General features: G+C 39.0%; 2 protein-coding genes across 6 annotated transcripts in view; one reads left to right on the top strand and one right to left on the bottom strand.

Annotated features, from left to right (window-relative positions):
* LOC109035602 (uncharacterized) overlaps positions 1 to 551 on the top strand; it is a 55,212-nt gene extending 54,661 nt beyond the window's left edge. For all 4 annotated transcript variants that reach the window (XM_072301075.1, XM_019049302.2, XM_072301076.1 and 1 more), the window contains one exon: positions 297 to 551. In XM_072301075.1, coding sequence (XP_072157176.1) covers positions 297 to 407 — 111 coding nt within the window. In that variant the 3' untranslated portion in view covers positions 408 to 551. The remainder of the gene's footprint in view (positions 1 to 296) is intronic.
* Positions 537 to 26,567, bottom strand: LOC109035603 (lon protease homolog 2, peroxisomal). Of its 2 annotated transcripts, none has more exons than XM_019049303.2 (16): positions 26,297 to 26,567; positions 20,626 to 20,719; positions 20,027 to 20,219; positions 18,493 to 18,602; positions 17,681 to 17,834; positions 17,055 to 17,196; positions 15,880 to 16,057; positions 10,966 to 11,147; positions 10,447 to 10,594; positions 9,444 to 9,647; positions 8,827 to 8,935; positions 7,956 to 8,122; positions 7,060 to 7,281; positions 5,616 to 5,810; positions 4,975 to 5,085; positions 537 to 3,585 (listed from the first exon to the last, which is right to left on the bottom strand). In XM_019049303.2, the coding sequence occupies exons 1-16, from the start codon at positions 26,407 to 26,409 to the stop codon at positions 3,448 to 3,450; spliced, it is 2,460 nt and encodes an 819-aa protein (XP_018904848.1). In that variant the 5' UTR covers positions 26,410 to 26,567; the 3' UTR covers positions 537 to 3,447. The 2 variants fall into 2 exon arrangements, with proteins under 2 accessions (XP_018904848.1, XP_018904849.1); XM_019049304.2 differs by having other exon boundaries at positions 18,493 to 18,596.
* Between the last annotated feature and the right edge of the window lie 242 nt (positions 26,568 to 26,809).

The following is a 26,809-nucleotide window of genomic DNA, read 5'->3' as shown; positions in this document are numbered from 1 at the left end:
GTATGTGCAAAAGCTTTAAAGAAAAAATCAAAATATGTAGTACTGAGATGTCCGGCAACAAAGTAACACGGCGTGTTTCGCGGTACATCAATGATCTGCCATTTAAACCTATGGGAAAAGATCGATAAAAAGGGTGTTTGCAACAAAAACCTTAATAATCAATTCTTTATCATAGCATCTAATGGGAAAATATCGATGATCGATCATTCACGCTTTGCTACTGATTCGAATTGAAGACACACATTGTCAGTGAAAGAATACTGGAATTTAAGCTCATTTCCATTTCCATTTTTCAGAAAGGACGACAGCCGAGCTATTACTTCATGAATAAGTCTGACATACACGAGCTTCAAGAGGAAGAGAAACAGCTCAGAGAACAGCCGGAGGAGCAGCCTCCTGAGGGATAAACATGTTTTGATCCGACATGATGCATGGAAGTTCACCATCTTTGTTTAACCGATTGGAAAAAAAAGTCAATAAAAAAGAGGGGGGAAATGTTGGCATTTGACTGTGATACATAAGTTTAAGAAATAAAGTTTGTTTGTTGAATACTTTGAAAACAAAATTTATTTCTCTTTAATAACAAAGAACTAACAAAATTTACACAAATACATTTACAAACACATTGGGAGCGCATTGAAAGACAAAGCTGGGCTCATAGCTAGTAGTAGTCACGTAGCGCCTTGTGACAAGTTCTGACCCTACTCCACCTAACCATGTAAGAAAAACCCTTGTACTTTCCTTAACCAGTTATCCTCACTCCTTTAATTATGACCTTCTATTGTAAACTATTTAAAATTAGAAAACTGGCACTTTTGCCTAGAGGAGGGTCAGTTGAAAATTTTGGCACAAAATACAGCCAGTGGTATCAAACCAACATGAATTAATGACTGTTTGAAGTTGGCAGTTCATAGAATGTTGATATAAGAGAAGTTATTGGATTTTTATCTACCTACCATGTTTGAAGCTGTAAATTATTATACTAAAATGCAACTGGACTACATTTTGCAATTAGGAAATACTATTTCTGGCTCAACCAGAACCATTGGTTTCCTTCAAGACATATGTGTTTTTACAGATGTGCCAAAAAGTGTAGTTCCTACTTGCAAAATGCAGTTCAACTTGACGGCAACTATTCTGCAGTGCTAAGGAAGAACGCCAAATGAGCCTTTAGATGTTGCCAAATTTCTTTGAAAAAAAATCGCTAATTTTTAGGAGAAATTATAGATATTTTTCTTCCCATTTTTCAGAGAATTTTGCTCGTAATTTTATCTGAAATGTCTGCATATTCATGACTTTCTTCATAATAAATACATTCTGAGAAGAAATTTGGCAGCATTCAAATGCTTAAACGGAATTTTTCTTCAGCAGGACAGTAAGTATTGGGACAAAAATCAACCAAACTGCTAGAACTTAATTTTGTAAAATGTGTAGATAGGTAAGAAAGTTCTTTCTATGGAAACTAAAATCCCTATTTCCACGTTTACATCCGTTGTCCTATTAACAGTCATATTTTCATCGTTTTTTACTTTCTTCTGAAAGTAAGAGGAGCGCCAAACAACAAAATAATTTCAACCTAACTATGGAATTACTACAACTTCCTTGTAAGCTGCTTAGTCTTTTGTATAGTTTTGACTGATGGCCTAACTTGGCTTTCAATGGCAATCTACAATAACATTAAGGATTGTTGAAAGACTAAATAGAGGAGTAACTTTTATCAAAAATAAACAAAAATAAAAAAATACTATAACTGATACTGAAATACCGATATCATATAACAATAGAAAAGATTCAAGACACCATGTGAAATCATGGAGGATGGATTGCACATGTCTCCAGTGGAAATTAAACCACCAAACAAACCATTTGCCTATTATTGTTGTTTGTTTTTCTTCATTCAAGCCAGTCTTGAAGTCTTATTTGAACACATGTTTTCAAAAACATTATCTATCAGAGAATCAAATTCAGGGTAATAATTCTTCAAATGGACTAGCATTTTGCAATTTGGACCTGGCTCAGCTGAAAAAACACATATGTGCATAGGGAAACTAATGGCACATACGTTGTTTTAGAACTGGGCGGGACTTTACAGTTCCAAATTGCAAAATGTAGTCCAGTTATACTGCTGAATTTTACTAGAGTTTGGGGAAAATTAATATACACTCAACTGCCATTGATGAAATATGTAACCTGAATCTGCTTTGGGGCAATTGCGCCAATTTTCCAAACTTTAGATGAAAAATTGACACGAGGTGCCAATTTTAATCCACAATTCATCACCAGATGCCAATCTGAGGGGGTAGGATTGGATAGAGAGTTATATAGTGTTGTTAGGAGGGTGCAAACCTGTGTTACGACGGCATCAGAGAGGGGGGAGGGGCGAGTAAAAAAATCTGATTTTTAACGTTACGCTTTATGAGCGGCCACTTGGAGCACAACTTCAGGATTGCTTCAAGAAGTTGAGCTTCAAATAGAAACTTGCGTCAAAGTAAAAAGGTTTTGCATTGCATATCAACGGAATTGGCAGCTAAGACAGACACTCATTTTACCATCTCAATGCATTCTTTATTTTCTTGCACCATCTATTTAGATCCCTACCTTCCGACAAAGTACAGCCTCGAAAAACTGCTTCAACGATTAATGCAATTACTCTGATAATAGATTCTCATCAGTCATGCAATTCAGACAGTTGCTCCTGGGAAAGCTAGGACATAAAATATGACCCCTCCATTCTTTGGATTAGCGTATGATAAGCTCAACAAGAGGCCTATTTTGAGCTGACTGAACACTAGCTCTTCACCGAGTAAATTCATTAATTAGATGATACATAAGATAAAGATATGGCATCAGGTAAAAACAATCAGACATCGATTTGGGAGATTTTTGATCAAGATTATTCAACAGTCGATAACATTTAAAAATCTGCACCCGACAAATTTGAAGAAGACTATCATGGCCAATGTATTCATTACAGATACAGAGAGTGTTTTGGGTTTATACCTGGGATGCTGTGATGCATTTCATACGCTTAAGATTCATTCTTTTGATGCTGAGTCCTCAGAGAGCACCCAATTTTTTTGCCTTTATTTCGATCAAAGAATCGAAAAAATCGGTCAACTCTGCAGGTGAATTGGACAGGTTTAACCAAAGTCAACCTAACTACATTTCACGTTACCTAATTTTCTCTTATGTTTTATTTTTCAACTATTTAAAGCATATGAACTTTCTGTGAAGTTGCCGTAAATTATGAAAAATATACTCAAGGAATATGTCTAGAGTGGGCCGAAAAAGTCCTGCTCCTCTGGCAAAAAAACAGAATGCATGCGCATAAACCAAAAATGTTTAGATTACATGAACTTCTCTGGCTCATTCCTTGACAAATTTGATCATTGCAGTCGAAGGCAAGTTGCCATATCACAACCATTAGTCGAATTAGATTAAGTCTGATTATAACTTACAAAGCAGAGGGGAATCATTGGACTTCATGTTATTCAACATCACACTACTATCCGACTCTGTCATTCCATCGAATGCTGCTTGTAGCACCTCGCTCATTTCAGTCACCAAAGAGAATTCAAGATCATTCTGAAAAAAAGAAGTAAAAAATTCAGCAAATCAAAGAGAAATTATTGAGAAAGAAGTGAACATAGCAAACAGGAATACAAAAAAATTTGGAATGAGAAAAAAGTTCATTTCAAAACCGCCAAAAAGCGAATGGACTCAGAGAAAGGATTGAAAATATGGCAGGTAAGTTCTGGATAGTGGAGATAACAAAAAATATTCAATTTAAGACAACTGGATTTTTTAAAAAAACATTTCAAAGCTTTGCTGAGGGTTGGTAAAATTGGAGAGTTATGTACTTGATGCTTTTTAAAGGACCATTGATCCTCCCACGTTGCATGAAATTCGAGGCTGCCTACTGAAAAGTGGAGGGTGTCTCCTTGTATCTCTTACCTTATTTTTTGGAAGAAAGGCTCTTTAATTTTTGGATATTTTTAGGGCTGTGCAAATAGCGAATAACTAAAGTCAATTATTCACAACTACAAATAGTAAAATGAATAATTTAAAATGAGTTTTCTACGTGCGAAAATTCGCAAATATCACAAAGGTCGACAAAAAAGCATGATTAATTTTTTTAAGAATTTTTCATTTGCTCATACATTTGCACAGAAAACAATGAAATGCTATGATAGTAGCCTACGCTGTTAAGAATGTGTTTGAAGATCCCTGGGTGCTGGCTTGACTGTTCCTGCAGTTATGTATGCATTTCCAGGTTTTGAGGGTAGCTGCGCGGGCAGTCAAGCTAGTATCTAAGGATCACCAGGCACATTTATAGTATTCTATTTTTTTCCGGTGTTAATGAAAATGTGTTTATGAACTTTTCCCTCTTTCCGTCTTGGTTATTTAACTTTCAATGTGTGGTACTCTCAGAGCAACCAAGATACGCGGGCCAATCGCAATCGCTGTTCATAAACTCTGCAAAGTCAGTAAAGATCGAAGGAGATCCGATATCCACCTTTTGCTTTGTCTTGGATGGAAGCCTTGCGCAGGTCCTTGCAACGTTTCACGATTGCCACTAGGAAATTCGTTTTTTTTTAAGGCACGAATATTTGAAAATTTGTTATAACAGACAGCGCGAATATTTCAAAATGTTGGTTTGAAAATTCACTATTCGTGACGGTGCAAAAATTCGCAATTTACGAATAGTGCGCGAGTCAGATGCAGCAAATATTCGCACAGCCCTAGATATTTTTTAATCATCATGTTGCATTTCAGAAATATCTGTCTACAAGCATACAAAACCTCAGAGGGAAAACATTTTCAGCAGTTGTGTACAAACTTTCATTTTAAACAAAAATACATCATAGAATTGAAAATCTATGGATAATTTTGAGATTTACACAATTATTAGGTGGAATACTCGCAAACATTCTATTAATACAGGCGGTTTTCCAGACAAAGATAGAATCTCACCTTGGTTGACTCAGGAATGTCTGCTAGATCAGAATAATTTTTTTGGGGGAGAATTACTTTCTTCAAACATGCTCTGTGTGCAGCAAGGACTTTTTCCTTCACACCGCCAACCTACAACAAGAGATACAATTTTAGAGTTAATTTTAAGAGGTATAATTGAAAGACATGTTCGAAATTATGGGAATGGCAGAAATGTTTAAGAGCTGAGTACATAGTTCAATTTTTAACAGAGTCAATAACTAAAATAATGCCTTCGACATAAGAAACTAGCCTAATTTTTCACATGAAACTATTGGATGGTTAGAAATATGTACGCTATGAAAGGGGTCGGAATCGTTTCAATTTGCCCGATAGTTTTGATCCATTTGATCAAAGAAAATGCCCTGTGCCAAGTTTAAGCTGCATTGGTTAATCCTGACCCATGTTGATAGATAAGCGTGTTTGTGAACAGGAAAAAGAACTCCCAAGATCTCAGAACACTGAAATTATGAAATAAAACTTGACTTTAAAAAATTAAAAAAGCTTTCTTTCTTCTGATGGAATCCTTTGAAAATCAAAGGATCAAAATACTGCTTTGCATTCATAATTAAAAGTGTGTGTTGAATGGAAAAAAATTAATAAACGGTAATGAGAGAACATACTGGTAAGACAGCGCCAGAAAGAGTTATTTCTCCTGTCATCACAACCCCATTGGCAATTGGTCGATTCGTGAAAAGAGAGTACAATGCTGTTGCAATTGCAATTCCGGCTGAGGGTCCATCTTTGCTGATTGCTCCGGCAGGAAAATGGATGTGAAGATCAGCATCACTCAAAGGATCAGACGAGTTCAAACCATACTAAAAATAATTGTAAAATAATGACTGAAAATTATGCAAAGACTTAAAAATCTACAGAAAAAAAAGTCGTATTTTGTTCGACGAAACAACTCGGAACATCTCGTAACAGTCGTATTTTGTTCGAATGTTATTTATGTTAAGGGGCGTGGCCTATTTTTATTCGTTTCATTATTTTGCACAGTTTGGCAACGTTTTGCGACATTGTTTCGAAACAATCGGAACGTCCTCAGAGCTTTGTTACGACTGTTGTGTAAATTTGTTAACAAGATTTCTAACCTCACTTCTAGCTGCTTTGCTCTCATTGGTTGTGAAAAAGTGACGCAAATAACACAAAATCGGTAACAGGAAACAATTGTTGTGGCAAACAAAATACGACTAAAGATGCGTTTTTAGAGTAAGCAAACAGTTTCAGTAATTGAAAGTAATCAACTTGTTAACCCTCATACGTTTTTTCTAAAGAGTTTCTGTGATGCTAAGTTCCGTGTATAAGCCAAAGGCAAGCATTGCATAAATGATCCGACAATGTTGTAAAACCTATAAACTACTGATAACACTATTTCAGGCCTACAATGGCATTCTGAAATTGTCTCATTTAATTATTCACATTTTTTACATTAATTATCAAGGTTAAAATAAAGTAACATCACAGTGAGAAAACTTTGAAATCCAGCCCATGGGCCAGCAACATTGCCTATTAAGTTGATGAGAGGGCAATAAATGAAAAATGAACACAACATTGAGTGGAGCAGTGTAAACGTAGAATTTCAGATTCAAACCAAATCTGGACTTGAACCTGAATCGAACGTTTGAAAAGATTTCCCGGCCCAAATCTCCGAACGGAATAAAACTTTATAATCATCAATGAAAGTTTCTTACTTGCAGAGATTTTTTTGATAATACAGACAAGCTTAGCTACTACAGCTTGATCATTTGATAAGTCAATTAATGGCAGGAGAAGCTTGGATTGAGTAGATGACATTAACTTGAGACAACATTTGAAATCGTGTCTTTGAAACCATAAAAATACATAAATTAACAGCAATTAAATAAAAGTATCGGCGAGTGCTTGGAACAATATGTAATTTCCACCAGTCTTGTTTAAGCTCGTCTTTTTTATTCCGTACCGTTCAGGAACATACACTGGTAGCAACTGGACTGGGGGAAAATCCCTGACTATTTAAGACCTTCATAATCATCCATTTATACTTGAGATCGAGTACCGAGATTGGATACCAAAATTGAGTCTTACCTGTTTGGCAACACTTCGTAACCAGTCAACCGCTAATGATGCAGACTCTTTCATGACATCGCCTAAATGACCTGTTAAAACCAGAGATCCTTGAGATGAGCGGTTGAGGCGTGTTGTCTCAATAATCAAAACCCTTCCTCCATATTCAGTCCAACTTAAACCTAAGGCCACACCAGGAATTCCAGCACGACGCCATAACTCAAAGTCGCCAAATGGAGGAGGCTGTAAAAAAGGATGAATGAAATCTTCCAAGAGAATGTTCAAAACTTTTTATCATTGGAAATTCTAATTGGTTTATCAGAAGAGGTGGAATAAATGGACGTATTCATGCTAAATGGAACTACATGCAAGTGGAAAGATAGGGTGTGCTTGTGCAAGCTCCATAAGAGACAATGTAAAAGTGGATATAGTTCCTTTTGAGAAAATGGAAAAGCAGGATTTGACATTAAAACAAAAGGAACTGAGCGCTAACTTGTGAGCCATGGGTATGTGACAAGAGCATTGTGGACAGGGCTCATGAGTTGAAGAGTCCGGCCACCGATCTTCCCCTTGTGTCCAGCCTCCCTGGTTGCCGCTGACACCACTGGTGCTTCTAAATTCCCATTCATTCTTATGGCCCGCCCACTAACGAGCACCTCCCATCTTTCCAATTACTCATAGTGTCATTCAGCATAAATACATCCAAATGTGCCGCTTATTAATGTATAATTAAAAACTCAAAACAAGGAGTTTTGTTGAGTACCCTTCCAGCGAGCAATGTCTAAATTAACGAAGATAAGACTTTCAGTTTTCAATTTTAGCCATTGATATGTTAAAAATGAATTGTTGCCATGTGAGTATGGCCTTTTCATTTTAAAATTTTGAATCAACATGAGTAACCCTTGAGAAGTACTCACCCCAAGAATATCTATCAAACAAGTTTCATCCAGAGTAACTGGTGCTAGAGTATTTTGAGCAGAATTATCACTTTGATTTTCAACTAATTTTACGACTCGATGCCGACATAAAGCTCCAAGATGTCGTTCAAGACTCCGAACACCAGCTTCTTGAGTATAATTTCTAACTGCAAAAAATAGAATAAGATTTTATGAGAAAATTTGATCTGTGTTTACTGATGAAAGAGCGGATTTATTACCATTCACTGCCTAAAAATAATGAGAAATTACAACGTTAACTGATCTGCCATCTTGATTCTTGCATTTACTATCAATGCTAAACTAACGTCAATCAATCTTCTGTCGAAGGATAAAAATGCTTCAACTTCTTTGGAATGAACTCTAATAACTTTTTTAACTGGATTTCTTTTACCCAAAATTCTTTTTATTTGATTTTCTTTCTTTCATATTGTTCGACTAAGTATCTAGTGATGTTATGCTTGATAAGATAAAGATAAAGTTGTTACACCTCATAAAGTAGATTATAAAAACACATTAATAAGCAGTAAATATGTTAAAGCATCCCCACTTACTATTAATGGTGAATTAGTAATTTAGTTTGAGATATTTTTTTCAGTTTTATAAAAAAGAAAGAGTAATACATTTAACAAGTTTTGTTACAAGTCTGCCAACTTTAGAGGAGTTCTAACAGGAGTTCCGGTAAATTTTTGTTTTGCAAAATAGTACGTTCCAGAACTTTCTCAACTACAAAATATGTGATTAAACAATCACAACTAAGAGGCGCACACACACATTCATACCACATTCTGTCACAGACATTTTAAACGGACACAAAAATTTCTACTTGTATCATTACACTTCATAAACTTACTTATTTCAATTATACAACTTTCAGGTACTTGTAGGCCACTATTTTCTAATCCATGCTCCCTCAATTGCTTTGGTAAGAGATGCTTCTGAGCAATTTGCAGCTTTTCTTCCTGAAAAATTAGTTACAATAATTATTTACCGATAAGCGAGTTCATTTAGTGATATTTCCCCAGAATGGAACTCAGCAATACGATTACTTACACTCTCCATCTAAAGAGATTGAAGATGATATTGTTTGCTTTTACTTTGGCTTTCCACTTAAAATTTACTAATTTCAAAGTGGAAATACGTTCCCACGGCTAAAAAGAGTGATTAGGGAGTCATTGAGATCATTAAAACGTTGATAAATAGAATGTTCAAATGACTCAGAGCTCTTGCTTGATACTGTTATAGAACACTCATATTGCTGTTAAGACAAGCCATAAAAAATCAATACAAAGTAACTTAGAAATCAATGAGATCTGCTTTCTGTAGAAAAAATAGAACCTTTAACGTGAAGGACAAGTTTGAAATTGTTCTCTTGATAACCTTCGTCCTGACTAGGAGAATGGTGATGACAGGCCATTAAGTAGAAACAGAGGCAAAAATGATTAAATTAAGAGAAAAATAAAGACTCACTTCTGTGTATCCATTGAGTTTAATTATTTCCATCCGATCAAGTAAAGGCGCAGGTATCACATTAGCGTTATTTGCAGTGGCGAGAAACATTACTTGCGAGAGATCAAAATGCAGGTTTACGTAATGGTCTGTAAAATGTGAGTTTTGTGCAGAATCCAACACCTCCAATAAAGCGGCCGCCACACTTCCATGTGCACCAGATCCCTGATCATGAAAAAAAGTAACAGGAATATTAGAATAAAAGCAGAAACTTTATCTATGGGTCTCGTTTCTGGAAATGGTTTTGGTGCAAATGATTGAACGAATCACTTTTTTTTCAACGAACTTAGAAATCAAGTAACCACTACAAATCTTTAAGCAGAGAAAATCTAAAATTTGGTGGAGTTGTTTCAAATCCTTCATTTACTCTGTTTCGTCTTTGGTTCTGTTAAGTGAATAATTCAAATGGAACAGTTTGAGAAAAAGCATAGAATCTATAACAAACATTTTACTGTGAAACTTTCGAAATTAAAACACATGACAATCGGATAAACCCTGGTTTCATGAAACTTTAAAATCTTAAAGATCCATGCATTTTACGAAAGGTATAAATTCCGACTATCAAACAGTTTCTTCAATAATTACAGATATGAGAAAGAAATTTCAACTTCAACAAAAGACACTGTGCCACAAGATGTACCATTTATAAATACGTTTACATACTTGGTAAACATATAAGCATCTATACTATTTACATACATGGATAGAAATATTTCATACACATTGCAGATTTGCACTTATTTGACATCATCACTAGTGGAAAATCTCAATAAATTGGGAGGCCATTTGAAATGGAAATTAAAATTTGCTAAAAAGAAGCAGCAAAGGAGATTTACATTCTTTGAATAAATTCTGTTGCCTTAATTACAGCGCTCATTCAAAATTGCAAGCCAAAATTGTGTACTCAAAATCTGTGATATTAAGAATTAACTGTCTGTCGACGAGAAGGGAAAAAGGGCCTTACCACTTTATCTACTTCATCCAGTAATAGCACAGGATTGTTCACTCCTGTTGTTTTTAAAGCTTGAATGATTCGACCTGGCATTGCACCAAGATATGTTTTTCGATGACCTCTGATGTCTGATTGGTTATAAGTCCCGCCCAAAGATATGCTGCAAAAAAAAAAATTACAAAAAATGTAAAATGATACATAAATTGTAGACAAATCAAATGACGAGTATTGACTAAAAACTCCTACAAGTAGCATCTCAATGGCTAATAAAGTTTTTTTGAACAAGGGTAGCTATTAGGGATTTGAGATAAGCCCGTGTGATTTCCTGTCATAAATGTATGGAATGCAAATGATAAGGTAGGCACTTATCACATGATATTTTGTTTAAATCAAGCTTGATGCATCGATCAAAATGATTCATAGTTATAGTTACATACATCATAACGATAACTGGGTAAAACTGAAGCAATGCAATCTTTTGTTCTGCGATGACAGTTTTATTCTCTATAGAATTTTTTTAGTTTCTCTTACCAGTGAAATGGTCTCCCTGTTGTTTTAGCTATTGATTTGGCGATACTTGTTTTTCCGACACCAGGTGGTCCCACGAGACATAGAATCGGTCCTTTTTTGCTTTTGTTCAGCTGTCGCACAGCAAGAAACTCCAATATTCGTCGTTTGACTGATGTCATTGCAAAGTGGTCATCATCCAAATCCTGTAAAAGGTAAATATCCATTCAGAGAACACATGCATGGTATACACATAAGTAAGGTACGTTCATAGAAAACATAAATAGGACATTCAGCGGATACATTGCTGAAAAAATTGAATGGAATAAAAATAAAATTAAGTTCCTCGGAGATGAAGCCACTCATTTTTATAGAGGAAAGTAAAGGTTTGCAGGAAAGGAGTCTATGGTGTAGATGATCTGTTTCAAGACAAGCAGTAATCTTCATGATCAAAGTTTCGTTGAGGTATCCCCTTTCGGAAAAAATTCAATGGGATGGGTCAATTGATGTACCAGGAATTTTCCTATTTCACTCAAAGGTGAATTTTTAGAGGGCATTTCCGGAAAGATCCTTCTAACTCTGCTACTCAATGGTGAAGCTGCTAAAATGCATATCTTGGTTGCGATGTTTCGAAATCTCCACTACTATTTTATTTTTTAAAAGGAGACCGAACCGACATCATAGCTTGAAGTTTTCACAGAATATCCTGCACTTTTCCTTGACGCCTCCCCCTTCTCTTTCTGCCTGTGTGCTTGTAGACCGAGAGCTCATGACGATTCGTTCAACCGGAATAATATAAATTTGCCACCCACCTCATTCGAAGCGGATTTTGGTGTGTAAAAAGAAATGGGCGGTCTGGCAGGTCAAACCGGTTGCATTAAGAAAGTTTTAGGCCCCTAAAAAGCCCAAAAATTGCTCGGATTTTGACCGGAAACATATACACTTGATATTGGGCTCATTTAACGCGGAAAACCTTCCTGATTAAGGATCAGTCGGTCTGGCAGCCGAAATCGGTTGCTTAAGGGCCGCCAGACCGAACTTTCTCTGGAAATTCTTGATTAATTATATATAAATAAGGTGGCCTAGACCTACTATTCCAGGCCTTTTTTCAAGGAAAACTGGTTTTGATGTTTTGAGAAGTGGTCAGTGGAATAGGGAATGGACCAAAAAGAATCCAAATTTCATAAATTCAGGGCCCCCACGACTCTTTGGGGGGTATTTTTAGGGGGCCCCCCTTGTAACTAAAAATTGCGTTGAAAAACGTGGTCATTTAAGTTCAATAAGAATGGAGTCCACGCAAAAGTTCAATAAGTATGGAGTAAAAGAATATTCCGTCTCTCAATTTTCAATCAAATTAAAGACCCTCCAAAGAGAGAGGGAGGGGGGGGGGGGCTGCGGCTGGTGTTACCGTGCTTGAGCTCCCCGCGATGAACACCAGTTTTCTTTCAAATGAACTAACATCCCTGGAAAAGCTGCCATTCTGAGCTATCGTAGAGTAACTTTTCATGAAAAACACGATACTTTAGGTTTAAAAGGCCTAAGAGGACTCCCCAAGGCCATGCGGGGAACCACTGCGCAAGCCCCGTTTGTCCTCTCCATGTCAAAAGCCTAACCTTAACTGTTCAAGAGAAACACGCATGTTGAGGTTTAAGATTCTCAAAGGGTTTCCCTCAGTAGGATGTGTCTTTTTCGCAAAAGTTTCAAATAGTCCCGCTCCACCGGGTTTTCCTGGTGATGCCTGGCATCAGGATCGCCTACTAAAAATTGGAACTTGATTGGACAATTTTTGGACCTACCGATACACTTTAAATGCAAATTTGGACCCATAGGTCCAAAGATTTAAAAAAAAAATAGATAAACAAATTAATAAACCAAAAAACCAAAACTAGCTGAGTGAAAAACGTCGGTCATATGAACCAAACGTACGGAGTTCAATATCGGCCGTATTGTTCGGTGCTGTAGCCCTCCCGGTCCTGAGAACCGTATCCTCCGTTCATGCAACCGAGCACCCACACCGAACAGAACTAACGAAAAAACTCGGTTGCATGAACTGAGGATGCGGTTCCCAGAACCAAGCGAGCGGTTAACACGTTCAGTGTGAACACCGTTCACACGACTGAACTTTTTTTCTCAGCTGGTTCTGTACCGGTATGGCGGTGAAAATTGCCGAAAATGGGGAGTTCTTGCGATTTTTTCTCTCTTCTCCAATCTCCTCTTCTTAATCGGAGCGACTACAAAGTATCTTTTTATATTTTCCTAAGTTTACAATAAAGCGAAGAATCGAAAACAAATATGGGTTGTATTTAATCGTGGGTTTATGTGCCTCTCATGATACTATTAAGTCGACCTATTGGTCTGTATGACCAGCCTGAAATGACGTCCCTGCAGTAGGGTATGGCTCTTATCTAACGACAGCAGGGTGAATATTGGAATTTCTTAAGCAGCATCCCCTGGATCGGTTTTATTTAATGTGAAAGACTGTAAAAAAATTGGATTCCCTCACAGCAAGGTCACATGATGCCGCAAACGGGGGAAAGTTCTCGCGCTTTAATTTGAGGAGCCCGCATTCTTACGGTCTTTGCCGATTGGACAAGTGTTTACGTGGAAGCTGTAGATACTATCGACACCCATTATTTTTCATCATTTAACTCCGGTGCAAAGTAAAATATTTTAAGATACTCGTATCTGGTCTTAAATGATTACCTATACCTCTCGAGCGGCGGGATGAAATGACCTCAAAATCGGATTTTAACAGCAGACATCCATTTTTTCGAAGTTTGCCCTCCCTATTGGCGAATTGAAAGTCTGAAGAAACAGCATGGTCTTACACGTGTCACTAATTTTTGCGTAGCTTAAAAATATTGAAACTGATTTGGTCTCGGAATAGCAATTGCCCTCTCACGCGGTGGGCTGAGGCACACCTAAAATGCGATTTCCGCACTTAATACCACAAGAGTTGTCCTTAGTGTGAAACTTGTTTTACATAATATAGAACAGAGCAGGAGCATGATATTATCATAATCTTTATCTCTTTAAGTTAATTCTTTTTATCAAAACAGATGAGTTTACGGAAAGATTTGACACAATATCCTCCCCTGACAGGATCTTCCTCTCTCATCTTATGAGACACGTTTAACGCGTAAATACCAATGATACCAGCCCGTATGCTAGAGACTTTTGCTGCGGTTTCACGTAAATAGAAAAAATAAACAGAACAAGCTGAAAAGTCTACAACGACCGATAAACTAACAATGATTAATGCTGTTTTTAGTGCAGAAATTGCGTTTTAAGTGTACCGGTAGGTCCAAAAATTGTCCAATCAAGTTCTAATTTTTAGTAGGCGATCCTGATGCCAGGCATCACCAGAAAAACCCGGTGGAGCGGGACTATTTGAAACTTTTGCGAAAAAGACACATCCTACTGAGGGAAACCCTTTGAGAATCTTAAACCTCAACATGCGTGTCTCTCTTGAACAGTTAAGGTTAGGCTTTTGACATGGAGAGGACAAACGGGGCTTGCGCAGTGGTTCCCCGCATGGCCTTGGGGAGTCCTCTTAGGCCTTTTAAACCTAAAGTATCGTGTTTTTCATGAAAAGTTACTCTACGATAGCTCAGAATGGCAGCTTTTCCAGGGATGTTAGTTCATTTGAAAGAAAACTGGTGTTCATCGCGGGGAGCTCAAGCACGGTAACACCAGCCGCAGCCCCCCCCCCCTCCCTCTCTCTTTGGAGGGTCTTTAATTTGATTGAAAATTGAGAGACGGAATATTCTTTTACTCCATACTTATTGAACTTTTGCGTGGACTCCATTCTTATTGAACTTAAATGACCACGTTTTTCAACGCAATTTTTAGTTACAAGGGGGGCCCCCCAAAAATACCCCCCAAAGAGTCGTGGGGGCCCTGAATTTATGAAATTTGGATTCTTTTTGGTCCATTCCCTATTCCACTGACCACTTCTCAAAACATCAAAACCAGTTTTCCTTGAAAAAAGGCCTGGAATAGTAGGTCTAGGCCACCTTATTTATATATAATTAATCAAGAATTTCCAGAGAAAGTTCGGTCTGGCGGCCCTTAAGCAACCGATTTCGGCTGCCAGACCGACTGATCCTTAATCAGGAAGGTTTTCCGCGTTAAATGAGCCCAATATCAAATGTATATGTTTCCGGTTGAAATTTGAGCACTTTTTTTCCAACTTTGAACCGGTCTGGCGGCCCTTAAGCAACCGATTTCGGCTGCCAGACCGACTGATTCTTAATCAGGAAGGTTTTCCGCGTTAAATGAGCCCAATATCAAGTGTATATGTTTCCGGTTGAAATTTGAGCACTTTTTTTCCAACTTTGAACCGGTCTGGCGGCCCTTAAGCAACCGATTTCGGCTGCCAGACCGACTGATCCTTAATCAGGAAGGTTTTCCGCGTTAAATGAGCCCAATATCAAATGTATATGTTTCCGGTTGAAATTTGAGCACTTTTTTTCCAACTTTGAACCGGTCTGGCGGCCCTTAAGCAACCGATTTCGGCTGCCAGACCGACTGATCCTTAATCAGGAAGGTTTTCCGCGTTAAATGAGCCCAATATCAAGTGTATATGTTTCCGGTCAAAATCCGAGCAATTTTTGGGCTTTTTAGGGGCCTAAAACTTTCTTAATGCAACCGGTTTGACCTGCCAGACCGCCCATTTCTTTTTACACACCAAAATCCGCTTCGAATGAGGTGGGTGGCAAATTTATATTATTCCGGTTGAACGAATCGTCATGAGCTCTCGGTCTATTGGAGTCAAAAAAAAAACTAAAGTCAGTGAATTTCAGAATACCGATTGGGTATGTAATTAAAAGAGAGAAAGAAAAAAAACCAGGAGGATGAAAAAAAGTCCTTATAGCAATGCTAATTCTTCAAAAAGTAGATTTTACAAGCTTTGAAATGAGAGTGTTAGAATATAACCTTTCGTGCTTTGTGTATATCCAATGTCTCAATTGCAGAGACATTCCACGGCAAGTCCATCAGAAGCTCAACATAGGTTCGAATGATACTATGCTCAGGGTGGAAGGAACCCATTCTCTTCAATCGTTGCAACTCTCGATTCAGAACTTTGGAGACATGCGCTGGCACACTAAGATCCCTGGAAAAAGAAACTGACCAATGGGAGACGGAGGAATATGAAAACAGATTTACCTGAAGCACTGAACAGATAAGAGATTAAGTACTCAGTTTTACAGATTTCCTTATCACACAAAAACTAAAATTTTGAAATTTCAAACAATTAACTTATGAACCAATACAGGAAGGTGGGGGGAAAAATCTGGGGCTGTGCGAGAACTCGAATTTCGAGTCGGGTCGAGCCGAGTATCTAGTACTTGACTCGACTTGAAAGTTAGGTTACATTTGAGAAAATACACAAACTTGACTCCAATGCCAATAATATGAGTTTTTTCGAATATTTTGAGCTTTTCTGAGCCGGAAATGCCAAAAGAGTTCAACTCTTAAATTATTTTAATTATTCCACTATTATTTCTAGCTTTGCCATCATTTATTATTGTAAAATCACTTGTTAAAACTCAAAATTATTCGAACTCAAATCGAGCTTGACTTGGCTTGAGGGTCATTTTCCAAGCTCGAAAAAGCACAAACTCAGCTCAAAACAGTGAAAAGATATTTGAATTCGGCTCTGATCCAAAAAATCAGGCTCGCATAGCCCTGAAAAATCTTTTTGATTTTTGTAGTTTGACTTGAAAAATTGCTTGTAAAAATTACATCCTATGCCAATGACTTGCTGCACTTTTCCCCCAACAGCAGGTCACTTTTGGACATGGTATGATATTTAAAACGACTTCATCTTAAAAATGTGTTCAATCTTGTGAGATAAACAGCAGTGCAGGTATTAAAATGAAGAGGGATGCTTGTTGGACAAAAAATTAGAAAGGGCTGCTTTCTTTCTTTTAGAAGGAGTTTTTCCTAGAGCTTTCTGATAAGATACATCTTTTCTGAGATTACCGATTTTCAAAGGTTATGCTGCTTAGTTTTCCGTCATTTAATTCTCATTTTATTGAAAATCCTCCTTCAGCTTTTATTAGATAGACATAAGCAAAAATTGATAAACAACATATGTATCTACTTACTTTGCTCTTTTTATCAGATCACTGAGGTCATCACCTTCCTCGGAAAAAGTTCCCATCTCTAGGGGCTTCATTCGAGTTAGTTTGGAATTTGATGTTTTGAAAGGCATCAATCTTCTGTCATTCAAGCCGCTCTTGTCTAGTTCTGTAAAGTCACCAAAAAAAGACAATGAGAATATTGTGGACCTTAAAGTTAAAACTTAATCAGTGCATCACTGTTTACATGGGACATTGGCAAATTTGTAAGCTCCTTATTTCAAAAAGTATTCTGCATTAAACATCCAATTTGATCAGCTGAGTTTCTAAGACTTAATAGCTTTTGTCGAATTTAAAACGGTCATGCAACTTCCTTTTCTGGTTCAGATCTTGTCTAGTCGCTCATTCCTTGCTCAATACAAATGAAACTAATTTTTGGAACTGCAGATTTCCTCAGCAGCCAGCTTTGCGTGTGAGCCTGATTTTCCCCAAGTTTACAAACTTTTAATTATTTCATTTATTTATTTTTTTTTTTAAAAGATCTACCATTTTTTTTGCATTTCTTCTATTGAATGCATGGGTTAGTTGGAATATCTAATAAAAAAGAACAAATATAAATACTAATTTCTACTGAGAAATTTGATGACACAAACCTTGGATAAATCTTTGCATAATAGGAATTACTTTCTTTAATCTTTCGGCTACATCAACAGTATTTAGCACATCAAGTTTCTCCGCATAAGTGGCTGAAGAGTAGCTACAACAAAAATCCGCCAGTCTGCTCAATGGCATTAGATCTAAAATGTGCTGTAAAAAGAAGGATGTCAAAAAAAGGTCAACTATCAACTAAACGGTACTGAAAAGTTTTTAATTACACTTAAAGATTAAGGAAATATACTCTTGACGGGGCCAGTTGCCTTGGCCCCTTGAGGGCGCCTCGCTAATCAGCCTGGCCTCACTTACTTGCTTACTTATATTCTTGACAGGAAAAATAAATGCTGCATATATTTTCAAAGCATATGACATGAAGACACATTTCAAGAAATTAACTTTTATGAAATGACTAATGAAGGCAGGGAATTAAAAATGTGTTATTTCTGACTGCATACTAACCTAACATTAATTCACAGCCACAAGGATGTTGGGTGGAATGATGCCATCATTTCCAACGAACCTAGAATTTCCGGAGGATCATAAGATCGAGCAGGGTCAGGTGGTGATGATAGCATGATTCCATCCAAAAAGTGTAGAGTAAGCGCAATGCTGATGTCCAGAAAACTACTCTTTGTAGAAAAGTCATGTGAAGGTTGCCAAAACCACCTTAACAGCCGTTCCCCAGTCAGGCAGGCCATATCTTAATTCAAAACTTTTGGCATCTCAGTGAGGCTGATCGACTGCTTCACTGTCTCTAAGACGCGTTGGACACAAACCTTTGTGAAGCTTTGGATTATGAAATAAGACTTACACTCATTTTATCTGTGATATGAGAATAAGAGGTGGTCAATTTGGCAAACAGTTTGGCAGCCACATCGCGGAACTCTTGAGCAGTCGGGTCCGTTTTGCTGATTTCTTCGCCTTCCATTAAGGGAGGATACAAAAAAAAAAAAAAAAAACCCAAAACAGTATGAGTGTTTTTCATTAAATTAGATGTATAGATAGATTGTAATTTTACACAGCTTCTTCTAAAAAATATGCATCTTGAACTGTGAACTTTAAACTGCATTAACTAAGGCAAACCAAGAGTAAGGTAACCTTGTGACTGTAAGTACTGTTTGACAAATATTTGTAACTTTTTTCAGCAATTGAACATTTTTTTGGTAAAGCACTACTTTACTTCAGAGAAACTCCATTGAGGAGCGTACAGGCCTAATTTCTTTGCGCTTGCCAAAGTATCCTCAAGAAAGTTTCCTGTAAGTAAAGCAGTGCTTTACCAAACAACTTTTCGATGCCTGGAAAAGTTACTAATATTGATCAAACGCATTGACTGAGATGTAGCTTGACATTTCTGAGCTTTAGTTTTTTGAAGTGTCAAAGAAACACCCCACCATGCTACAATATCAATAAGTCAATTTTAGATTTTTGTGAGCTGAGGTCCTTGTCCTGTAGACAATCACAATTCGTCGTCTCCTGGACAAAATAATGTTAGTACTACATTTAAATGTTACCAATTTTTCTCCTTGCAAATTGCATTTTTACCTGGAGAGACTTGGATGGTTTTCATTGAAAATTTCACTGATTTGTCTCATGATCAATGCCAAAATCAGGAAAATTTCGGACAAAAATTGCTCAAGTACATTCTCGTAAAAAATTGAATTAGGTATTTGAGACAATTTTGCAAGTTTGGAATGGAGGTACCTTCCTTCGTACAGGAAACAACAAATTATTTTAAGTAAAGGTGGAATATTATGTTCAAGATTCCAATTCATGTCCTTTTTTGATTCCTTTCCTCTTTGAGGCATTCAGAGTAAAAATTCAAAATCATAATACCCTAAAAAACTTATTTTCAAGTGATTTTCTAATTATTGGATCTACCCTGGCATTCACTTATTTCTAACTTTCTTGTAATTTTGCTTCCATAAAAAAGGAAGAAAGTAAAAAAAAAAACCATGCCACTTGATAAAATAATAATAATCAACTGTGAAACTACCAGAACCACATAACTCATTCGCGGAGTTAGAAGATCTTTACTTCCATTTTTGTTTTGTTTTTTGAAACAGAACAATTCAATATCACTCCTTGAAATTTTCAAAGAGTTTCCTTTGCACAGAGAAGAAAAGTCCCGGAAATTTTCAAGAATTGACGTTGAGTAGTTTTCCATCTAAAAAATTAAGTAAGGCTGGAAGTCTGCAACGTTACAAATCAAGATACGTGATTAGGTTATCACTATTATAATATTTCGTAGTACCTCCTTAAAATTAATGAAAGAAAGGGAAAATTTTCGCCATGTAAGTAATGAAAAATTTTGATACAGAGGAGCGGAATTTAGTCCCTCAACCTACCTGATTCATCTCCAAAGCCATCAAGCTGAGTGGCAATAGCAACGAGGTACGGCTCTTCCATGATCAATTTGTCAACTCGGAATCGGCACAAACCAGAGACCAAAACCATAAATGTAGGCTTCGGCCAGGAAGTCCTTGAAATATGGAACACTTGCCCAATCACACCAACAGTATCTTTGTCTATTGTCACAGCCTGAAAACCAGCGGAGATAAAATAAAATACATCAAGGAGAAGGATAGATTTCTGTGTCTGCTTTGAAAAATGTTCGCACTCTTAAAGAAGGGTATCATTAAGGACCAAAATCAGTTCCACCCTACTGCTGAACTTGGTCTCATCCTAGAATTTTGTAACTCCAGTTTATTTTGACAGAAGAGGGTTTAAATAGATAGGGTCTCATGTGATCCATATTTTACCTCAGGCTATATGGATATATATATTGTATATATATCGCGGTGCAGTACTTATCTTCTACAACTCATTGCCTTTTATACCTACTCCTAGATGCAGTAGCTTTTGCAATTTAATGAAATATTTGGATTATTTGAAGTTCTAGGAATGAAGAAGAGAATAAAAGAAAAAAGAATAATAATAAACTTACTTCAGACGAATCTTCTGCTTGTTTTGGAACAATTCCAATGATAGGATTAGGAGATGAATTTGACCCCAAAAGTTGACTCCTGACCATGTTGACACTGAAAAATAGAAGGAAAGAGGAAAAAAAAATAAATTACTTTCAGCAGGACTGAATAACCTTGAATAGCAATTGAACAGGGGCAGATAGGCAGGCCAATTCCCGCAGAAGGAAAAATTCCGGCCGCCCGATACTTAAAATGATTAGTAAAAGAATTTGCCCCTGGCGATAGGTTCCTCAAGCTATTGATGTTTCTTCCTTTGTTTCCACTCTTACTTGATAGTTTGTCGGAAAAAATAGCACACATTTACTGCATGGTTTGGGATCTGCAGATAAGAATTCCTAATTAAATGAAAAGAGAATGTTGAAAATGAAGAATTTGCATAAGCAACTTTTATTGCTTCATAAGAAAAAGCTTGCTGGGTCGTATGAAAGTGCTACGTATCGACGGTGTAAGTCGGCAATCACATAACTCGGTTTGCGACGTCGCAGACTTCCTGTCATACTTCATTTTTTAAACGGAAAACTACTCAACAGCAATTCTTTAAAAGTGCTGTGATTTTTCTTACACATCGGCAAATGCTACAATCGTACCTACTGCGTATGTCACTTTCTACAACATTATATAGCCATATGTAATAAAATACCAACAGAGAACTGGTCTGTAATCAAGCTCTCTACAACATGCTGTCCTATGGGATAGAGAACTGGATCCTTCAGTGGTTCTGTACCCAGCCCTAGTGAGGGAGTCCTCTTTTCTTTCTTACTTTTTCTTAAGTTGTCCTCTACAAATTTTATAAGCTTTTTTTTATTTTGTGTGATATTTTTCATTTTGTTTTTACTGAATTTGTTTTTCAGACTTTTTCTTATCTAGGTACATACTTACTTTATCTTATCTAGAGTACCTTTATAGACAGAGTATGGCCATTTCTGTTCCGGTTTTTCATTGGTCGCGAGCGAATAGGCTGACACGATGGTCTTAGGGCCGTAAATAAACAAACAAGATGGCTGTTATCAGCAAGCAAGATTGAGGTTATGCACATCTTACATCCTCCTGTGATAAAGGTGAAAGGCGATTTAACAATGTTTTCGTGTTTGCGAGTATGTGTGTGTGTCCCTTTGACGAGCCGCGGGTTGCCGCATCTGATCAATGAGTGGGAGAGAGATAGACGATAAAACGGCGGCTTGTCAAAGCCGAGTGTGCTCCTTTGACTTGCCGCATCTGAGCAATGAGTGCGAGAGAGAGAAAGGACAAAACAGCGTATGGACCAATCCAAGTTGAGCCTTAGTCCCCGTTTACGGCCGTTCTTTCCAGGGCTCATGGTCGGAAAGTACTCCGGTGTTTTTTCGGGGCACCCGGATTCGGGCTCGCCACTACCACCGCGGACCAAATTACGAGGCCCAGCCTGTCTTGTGCGAGTGTGTGTGTGTCCCTTTGACGAGCCGCGGGTTGCCGCATCTGATCAATGAGTGGGAGAGAGATAGAAGACAAAACGGCGGCTTGTCAAAGCCGAGTGTGCTCCTTTGACGCGCCACATCTGAGCAATGATAGCGAGAGAAAGGAAAAAACAGCGTATGGACCCATCCAAGTTGAGCCTTAGTCCCCGTTTACGGCCGTTCTTTCCAGGGCTCATGGTCGGAAAGCAATCCGGTGTTTTTTCGGGGCACCCGGATTCGGGCTCGCCACTACCACCGCGGACCAAATTACGAGGCCCAGCCTGTATTTTTGCGAGTGTGTGTGTGTCCCTTTGACGAGCCGCGGGTTGCCGCATCTGATCAATGAGTGGGAGAGAGATAGACGATAAAACGGCGGCTTGTCAAAGCCGAGTGTGCTCCTTTGACGTGCCGCATCTGAGCAATGAGTGCGAGAGAGAGAAAGGACAAAACAGCGTATGGACCAATCCAAGTTGAGCCTTAGTCCCCGTTTACGGCCGTTCTTTCCAGGGCTCATGGTCGGAAAGCACTCCGGTGTTTTTTCGGGGCACCCGGATTCGGGCTCGCCACTACCACCGCGGACCAAATTACGAGGCCCAGCCTGTATTTTTGCGAGTGTGTGTGTGTCCCTTTGACGAGCCGCGGGTTGCCGCATCTGATCAATGAGTGGGAGAGAGATAGACGATAAAACGGCGGCTTGTCAAAGCCGAGTGTGCTCCTTTGACGTGCCGCATCTGAGCAATGAGTGCGAGAGAGAGAAAGGACAAAACAGCGTATGGACCAATCCAAGTTGAGCCTTAGTCCCCGTTTACGGCCGTTCTTTCCAGGGCTCATGGTCGGAAAGCACTCCGGTGTTTTTTCGGGGCACCCGGATTCGGGCTCGCCACTACCACCGCGGACCAAATTACGAGGCCCAGCCTGTATTTTTGCGAGTGTGTGTGTGTCCCTTTGACGAGCCGCGGGTTGCCGCATCTGATCAATGAGTGGGAGAGAGATAGACGATAAAACGGCGGCTTGTCAAAGCCGAGTGTGCTCCTTTGACGTGCCGCATCTGAGCAATGAGTGCGAGAGAGAGAAAGGACAAAACAGCGTATGGACCAATCCAAGTTGAGCCTTAGTCCCCGTTTACGGCCGTTCTTTCCAGGGCTCATGGTCGGAAAGCACTCCGGTGTTTTTTCGGGGCACCCGGATTCGGGCTCGCCACTACCACCGCGGACCAAATTACGAGGCCCAGCCTGTATTTTTGCGAGTGTGTGTGTGTCCCTTTGACGAGCCGCGGGTTGCCGCATCTGATCAATGAGTGGGAGAGAGATAGACGATAAAACGGCGGCTTGTCAAAGCCGAGTGTGCTCCTTTGACGTGCCGCATCTGAGCAATGAGTGCGAGAGAGAGAAAGGACAAAACAGCGTATGGACCAATCCAAGTTGAGCCTTAGTCCCCGTTTACGGCCGTTCTTTCCAGGGCTCATGGTCGGAAAGCACTCCGGTGTTTTTTCGGGGCACCCGGATTCGGGCTCGCCACTACCACCGCGGACCAAATTACGAGGCCCAGCCTGTATTTTGCGAGTGTGTGTGTGTCCCTTTGACGAGCCGCGGGTTGCCGCATCTGATCAATGAGTGGGAGAGAGATAGACGATAAAACGGCGGCTTGTCAAAGCCGAGTGTGCTCCTTTGACGTGCCGCATCTGAGCAATGAGTGCGAGAGAGAGAAAGGACAAAACAGCGTATGGACCAATCCAAGTTGAGCCTTAGTCCCCGTTTACGGCCGTTCTTTCCAGGGCTCATGGTCGGAAAGCACTCCGGTGTTTTTTCGGGGCACCCGGATTCGGGCTCGCCACTACCACCGCGGACCAAATTACGAGGCCCAGCCTGTATTTTTGCGAGTGTGTGTGTGTCCCTTTGACGAGCCGCGGGTTGCCGCATCTGATCAATGAGTGGGAGAGAGATAGAAGACAAAACGGCGGCTTGTCAAAGCCGAGTGTGCTCCTTTGACGCGCCACATCTGAGCAATGATAGCGAGAGAAAGGAAAAAACAGCGTATGGACCCATCCAAGTTGAGCCTTAGTCCCCGTTTACGGCCGTTCTTTCCAGGGCTCATGGTCGGAAAGCACTCCGGTGTTTTTTCGGGGCACCCGGATTCGGGCTCGCCACTACCACCGCGGACCAAATTACGAGGCCTAGCCTGTCTTGTGCGACTGTGTGTGTGTCCCTTTGACGAGCCGCGGGTTGCCGCATCTGATCAATGAGTGGGAGAGAGATAGACGATAAAACGGCGGCTTCTCAAAGCCGAGTGTGCTCCTTTGACGTGCCGCATCTGAGCAATGAGTGCGAGAGAGAGAAAGGACAAAACAGCGTATGGACCAATCAAAGTTGAGCCTTAGACCCCGTTTACGGCCGTTCTTTCCAGGGCTCATGGTCGGAAAGTACTCCGGTGTTTTCTCGGGGCACCCGGATTCGGGCTCGCCACTACCACCGCGGACCAAATTACGAGGCCCAGCCTGTCTTTTTGTTTTTATCGTGTGTTATTCGTAGATATGCTAGTTTAAATTGTTACTGCTGTATAATTGAAATTTTTGTCAAATTTAGCTTCTTATCGATGTTACGGTGATTCGCCATCTTGTTTGTTTATATACGGCCCTAAGAGCATCATGAAGCCTAAATACTCGTTGACCAATCAAAAAGCGGAACAGTTTTCCTGTAGTTAAAAGATACGATTGGCCATACTCTGTCTACATAGGCTGTCCCAAAACAACTGGCACTAAGGCTGTCATTCGGGAACTACAATAGATATCGACATGCGGTTTGCGGGAGGTGATAGCTCATACTCTTAGCTCTTAAACAAGTTTAAGTTGATTTAATTTGGTTAAAAACTCAACGAGTTACATCAATTTTCCCGAGACGTGTAAGAAATACCCCTACGGAATTTTTCGGTAATTTTTCACTCCTTAACTTAGCCTCCGCAAGCTGTGAAATTGGTTCAGACGTTGTGAATGAAGTTTTCACTTGTCTGAATGCAAGTTTCCACTTGTCAGCAAGTGTTTCCATCACAGCGGAGAAGTTTTTTTCTGTTTGCAAAGTCAGTTTAGTGAAATTGTCCGGCCTGATAACGCGTTTTTTTGTGTTTCCTCATGAGTTCAACCGCGGAGTTGAAGCAAGAGCAACGATACGCAATTCGATATTGCGTTCGTCGTGAATTATCTGCTTCTGAAACTGTGAATGAAATGACAGTGGCTTCAGAAGCAGATAATCCACGACGAACGCAATATCGAATTGCGTATTGTTGCTCTTGCTTCAACTCCGCGGGTGAACTCATGAGGAAACACAAAAAAACGCGTTATCAGGCCGGACAATTCCACTAAACTGACTTTGCAAACAGAAAAAAACTTCTCCGCTGTGATGGAAACACTTGCTGACAAGTGGAAACTTGCATCCAGACAAGTGAAAACTTCATTCATAACGTCTGAACCAATCGCACAGCTTGCGGAGGAAAAGTTAACAGAGTGAAAAACTTCCGAAAAATTCTGTAGGGGTATTTCTTACACGTCTCGGGAAAGTTGATGTAACTCGTTGAGTTTTTAACCAAACTAGCTTAACTTGGGCTCGTTTAAGAGCTAAGAGTATGAGCTATCACTTCCCGCAAACCGCATGTCGATATCTATTGTAGTTCCTGAATGACAGCCTTAGTGCCAGTTGTTTTGGGACAGCCTATGTATAAAGGTACTCTAATCTTATCTGGGGAAGAAAGAGAGATCAGGGAGCACACGATGTTACCCATCTAAGAAATGAAAAGCCTTGGAATTTTTTATTATTGGACATTGCTTCTTTTTACTATCCTACCGAATGAGCTAAGCTGAATCGCAGGACCAAAGGTTCTTTCATTATTCCTACACTTTTTTGTTAAACATACTTTTAATTTTATTCATAAATAGTTGTCTTCACTTGAAACACAGTCACAACCGATGACTTTGCCAGATTCTATCATGGCAGCAAAATTTCTGCTAGAGGATACAAGTTAAACTTTCAGTGATGTCAAGACATCCACAGACTCGGAGAAAAGAGGTCAAATTTTCAGGTCTTGCTCTTGGTGTGGGTGATTATCCTTATCCATATTATCATTCCTTATCCTTTGACAACCCTATCAAAATAGAGTTTGTGTTCTCCTTTCAACTTAAATTAAAATTCAAAATTTTCTTAGTCGGACTTACTTTCGAGATTCTGTGATGGGAATTTTCACCGTGACACCTGGAAGGAGTACATCGCTGGTTGTGATGATAAGTGGAATTTTCCTTGGAAATACATCATTAGCGAAAACGACCATTGTCAAAATAGACTAGGCGGAAATTTTTAAAGATTAAAAATTAATGGCATGAATGCTGAGCAGGATTCGTGGCACTTATCATAGGAGAACTCCTGAAGAAAATTGGAAATTGGATCACACATCAATTTTACTACAGTACAGAATCAAAACAAGTCAATCACGCAATCACCTAACCTCTCAAAATAATGACAATGACAGAGTGATATTTTTGAAATTGGTAGTATTAAAAAACATCTGCAGTTATTATGCAGACTGCTAGACTGCTACAAAAATTCAAAACGATTGTTGAATCGCTATCGAATAATTCTGATCGATAGATCTCCACCTTAGCAATCCTTTCTATCGATCAAGGTCATTCAATATCGATTCAACAATCGAACCGCAGAGATAGCAAACCTCT

This window comes from Bemisia tabaci, chromosome 5 (assembly GCF_918797505.1).
Source record: "Bemisia tabaci chromosome 5, PGI_BMITA_v3".
In the NCBI taxonomy this organism is placed as follows: domain Eukaryota; kingdom Metazoa; phylum Arthropoda; class Insecta; order Hemiptera; family Aleyrodidae; genus Bemisia; species Bemisia tabaci.
This window is presented reverse-complemented; position numbering and strand designations above follow the sequence as displayed.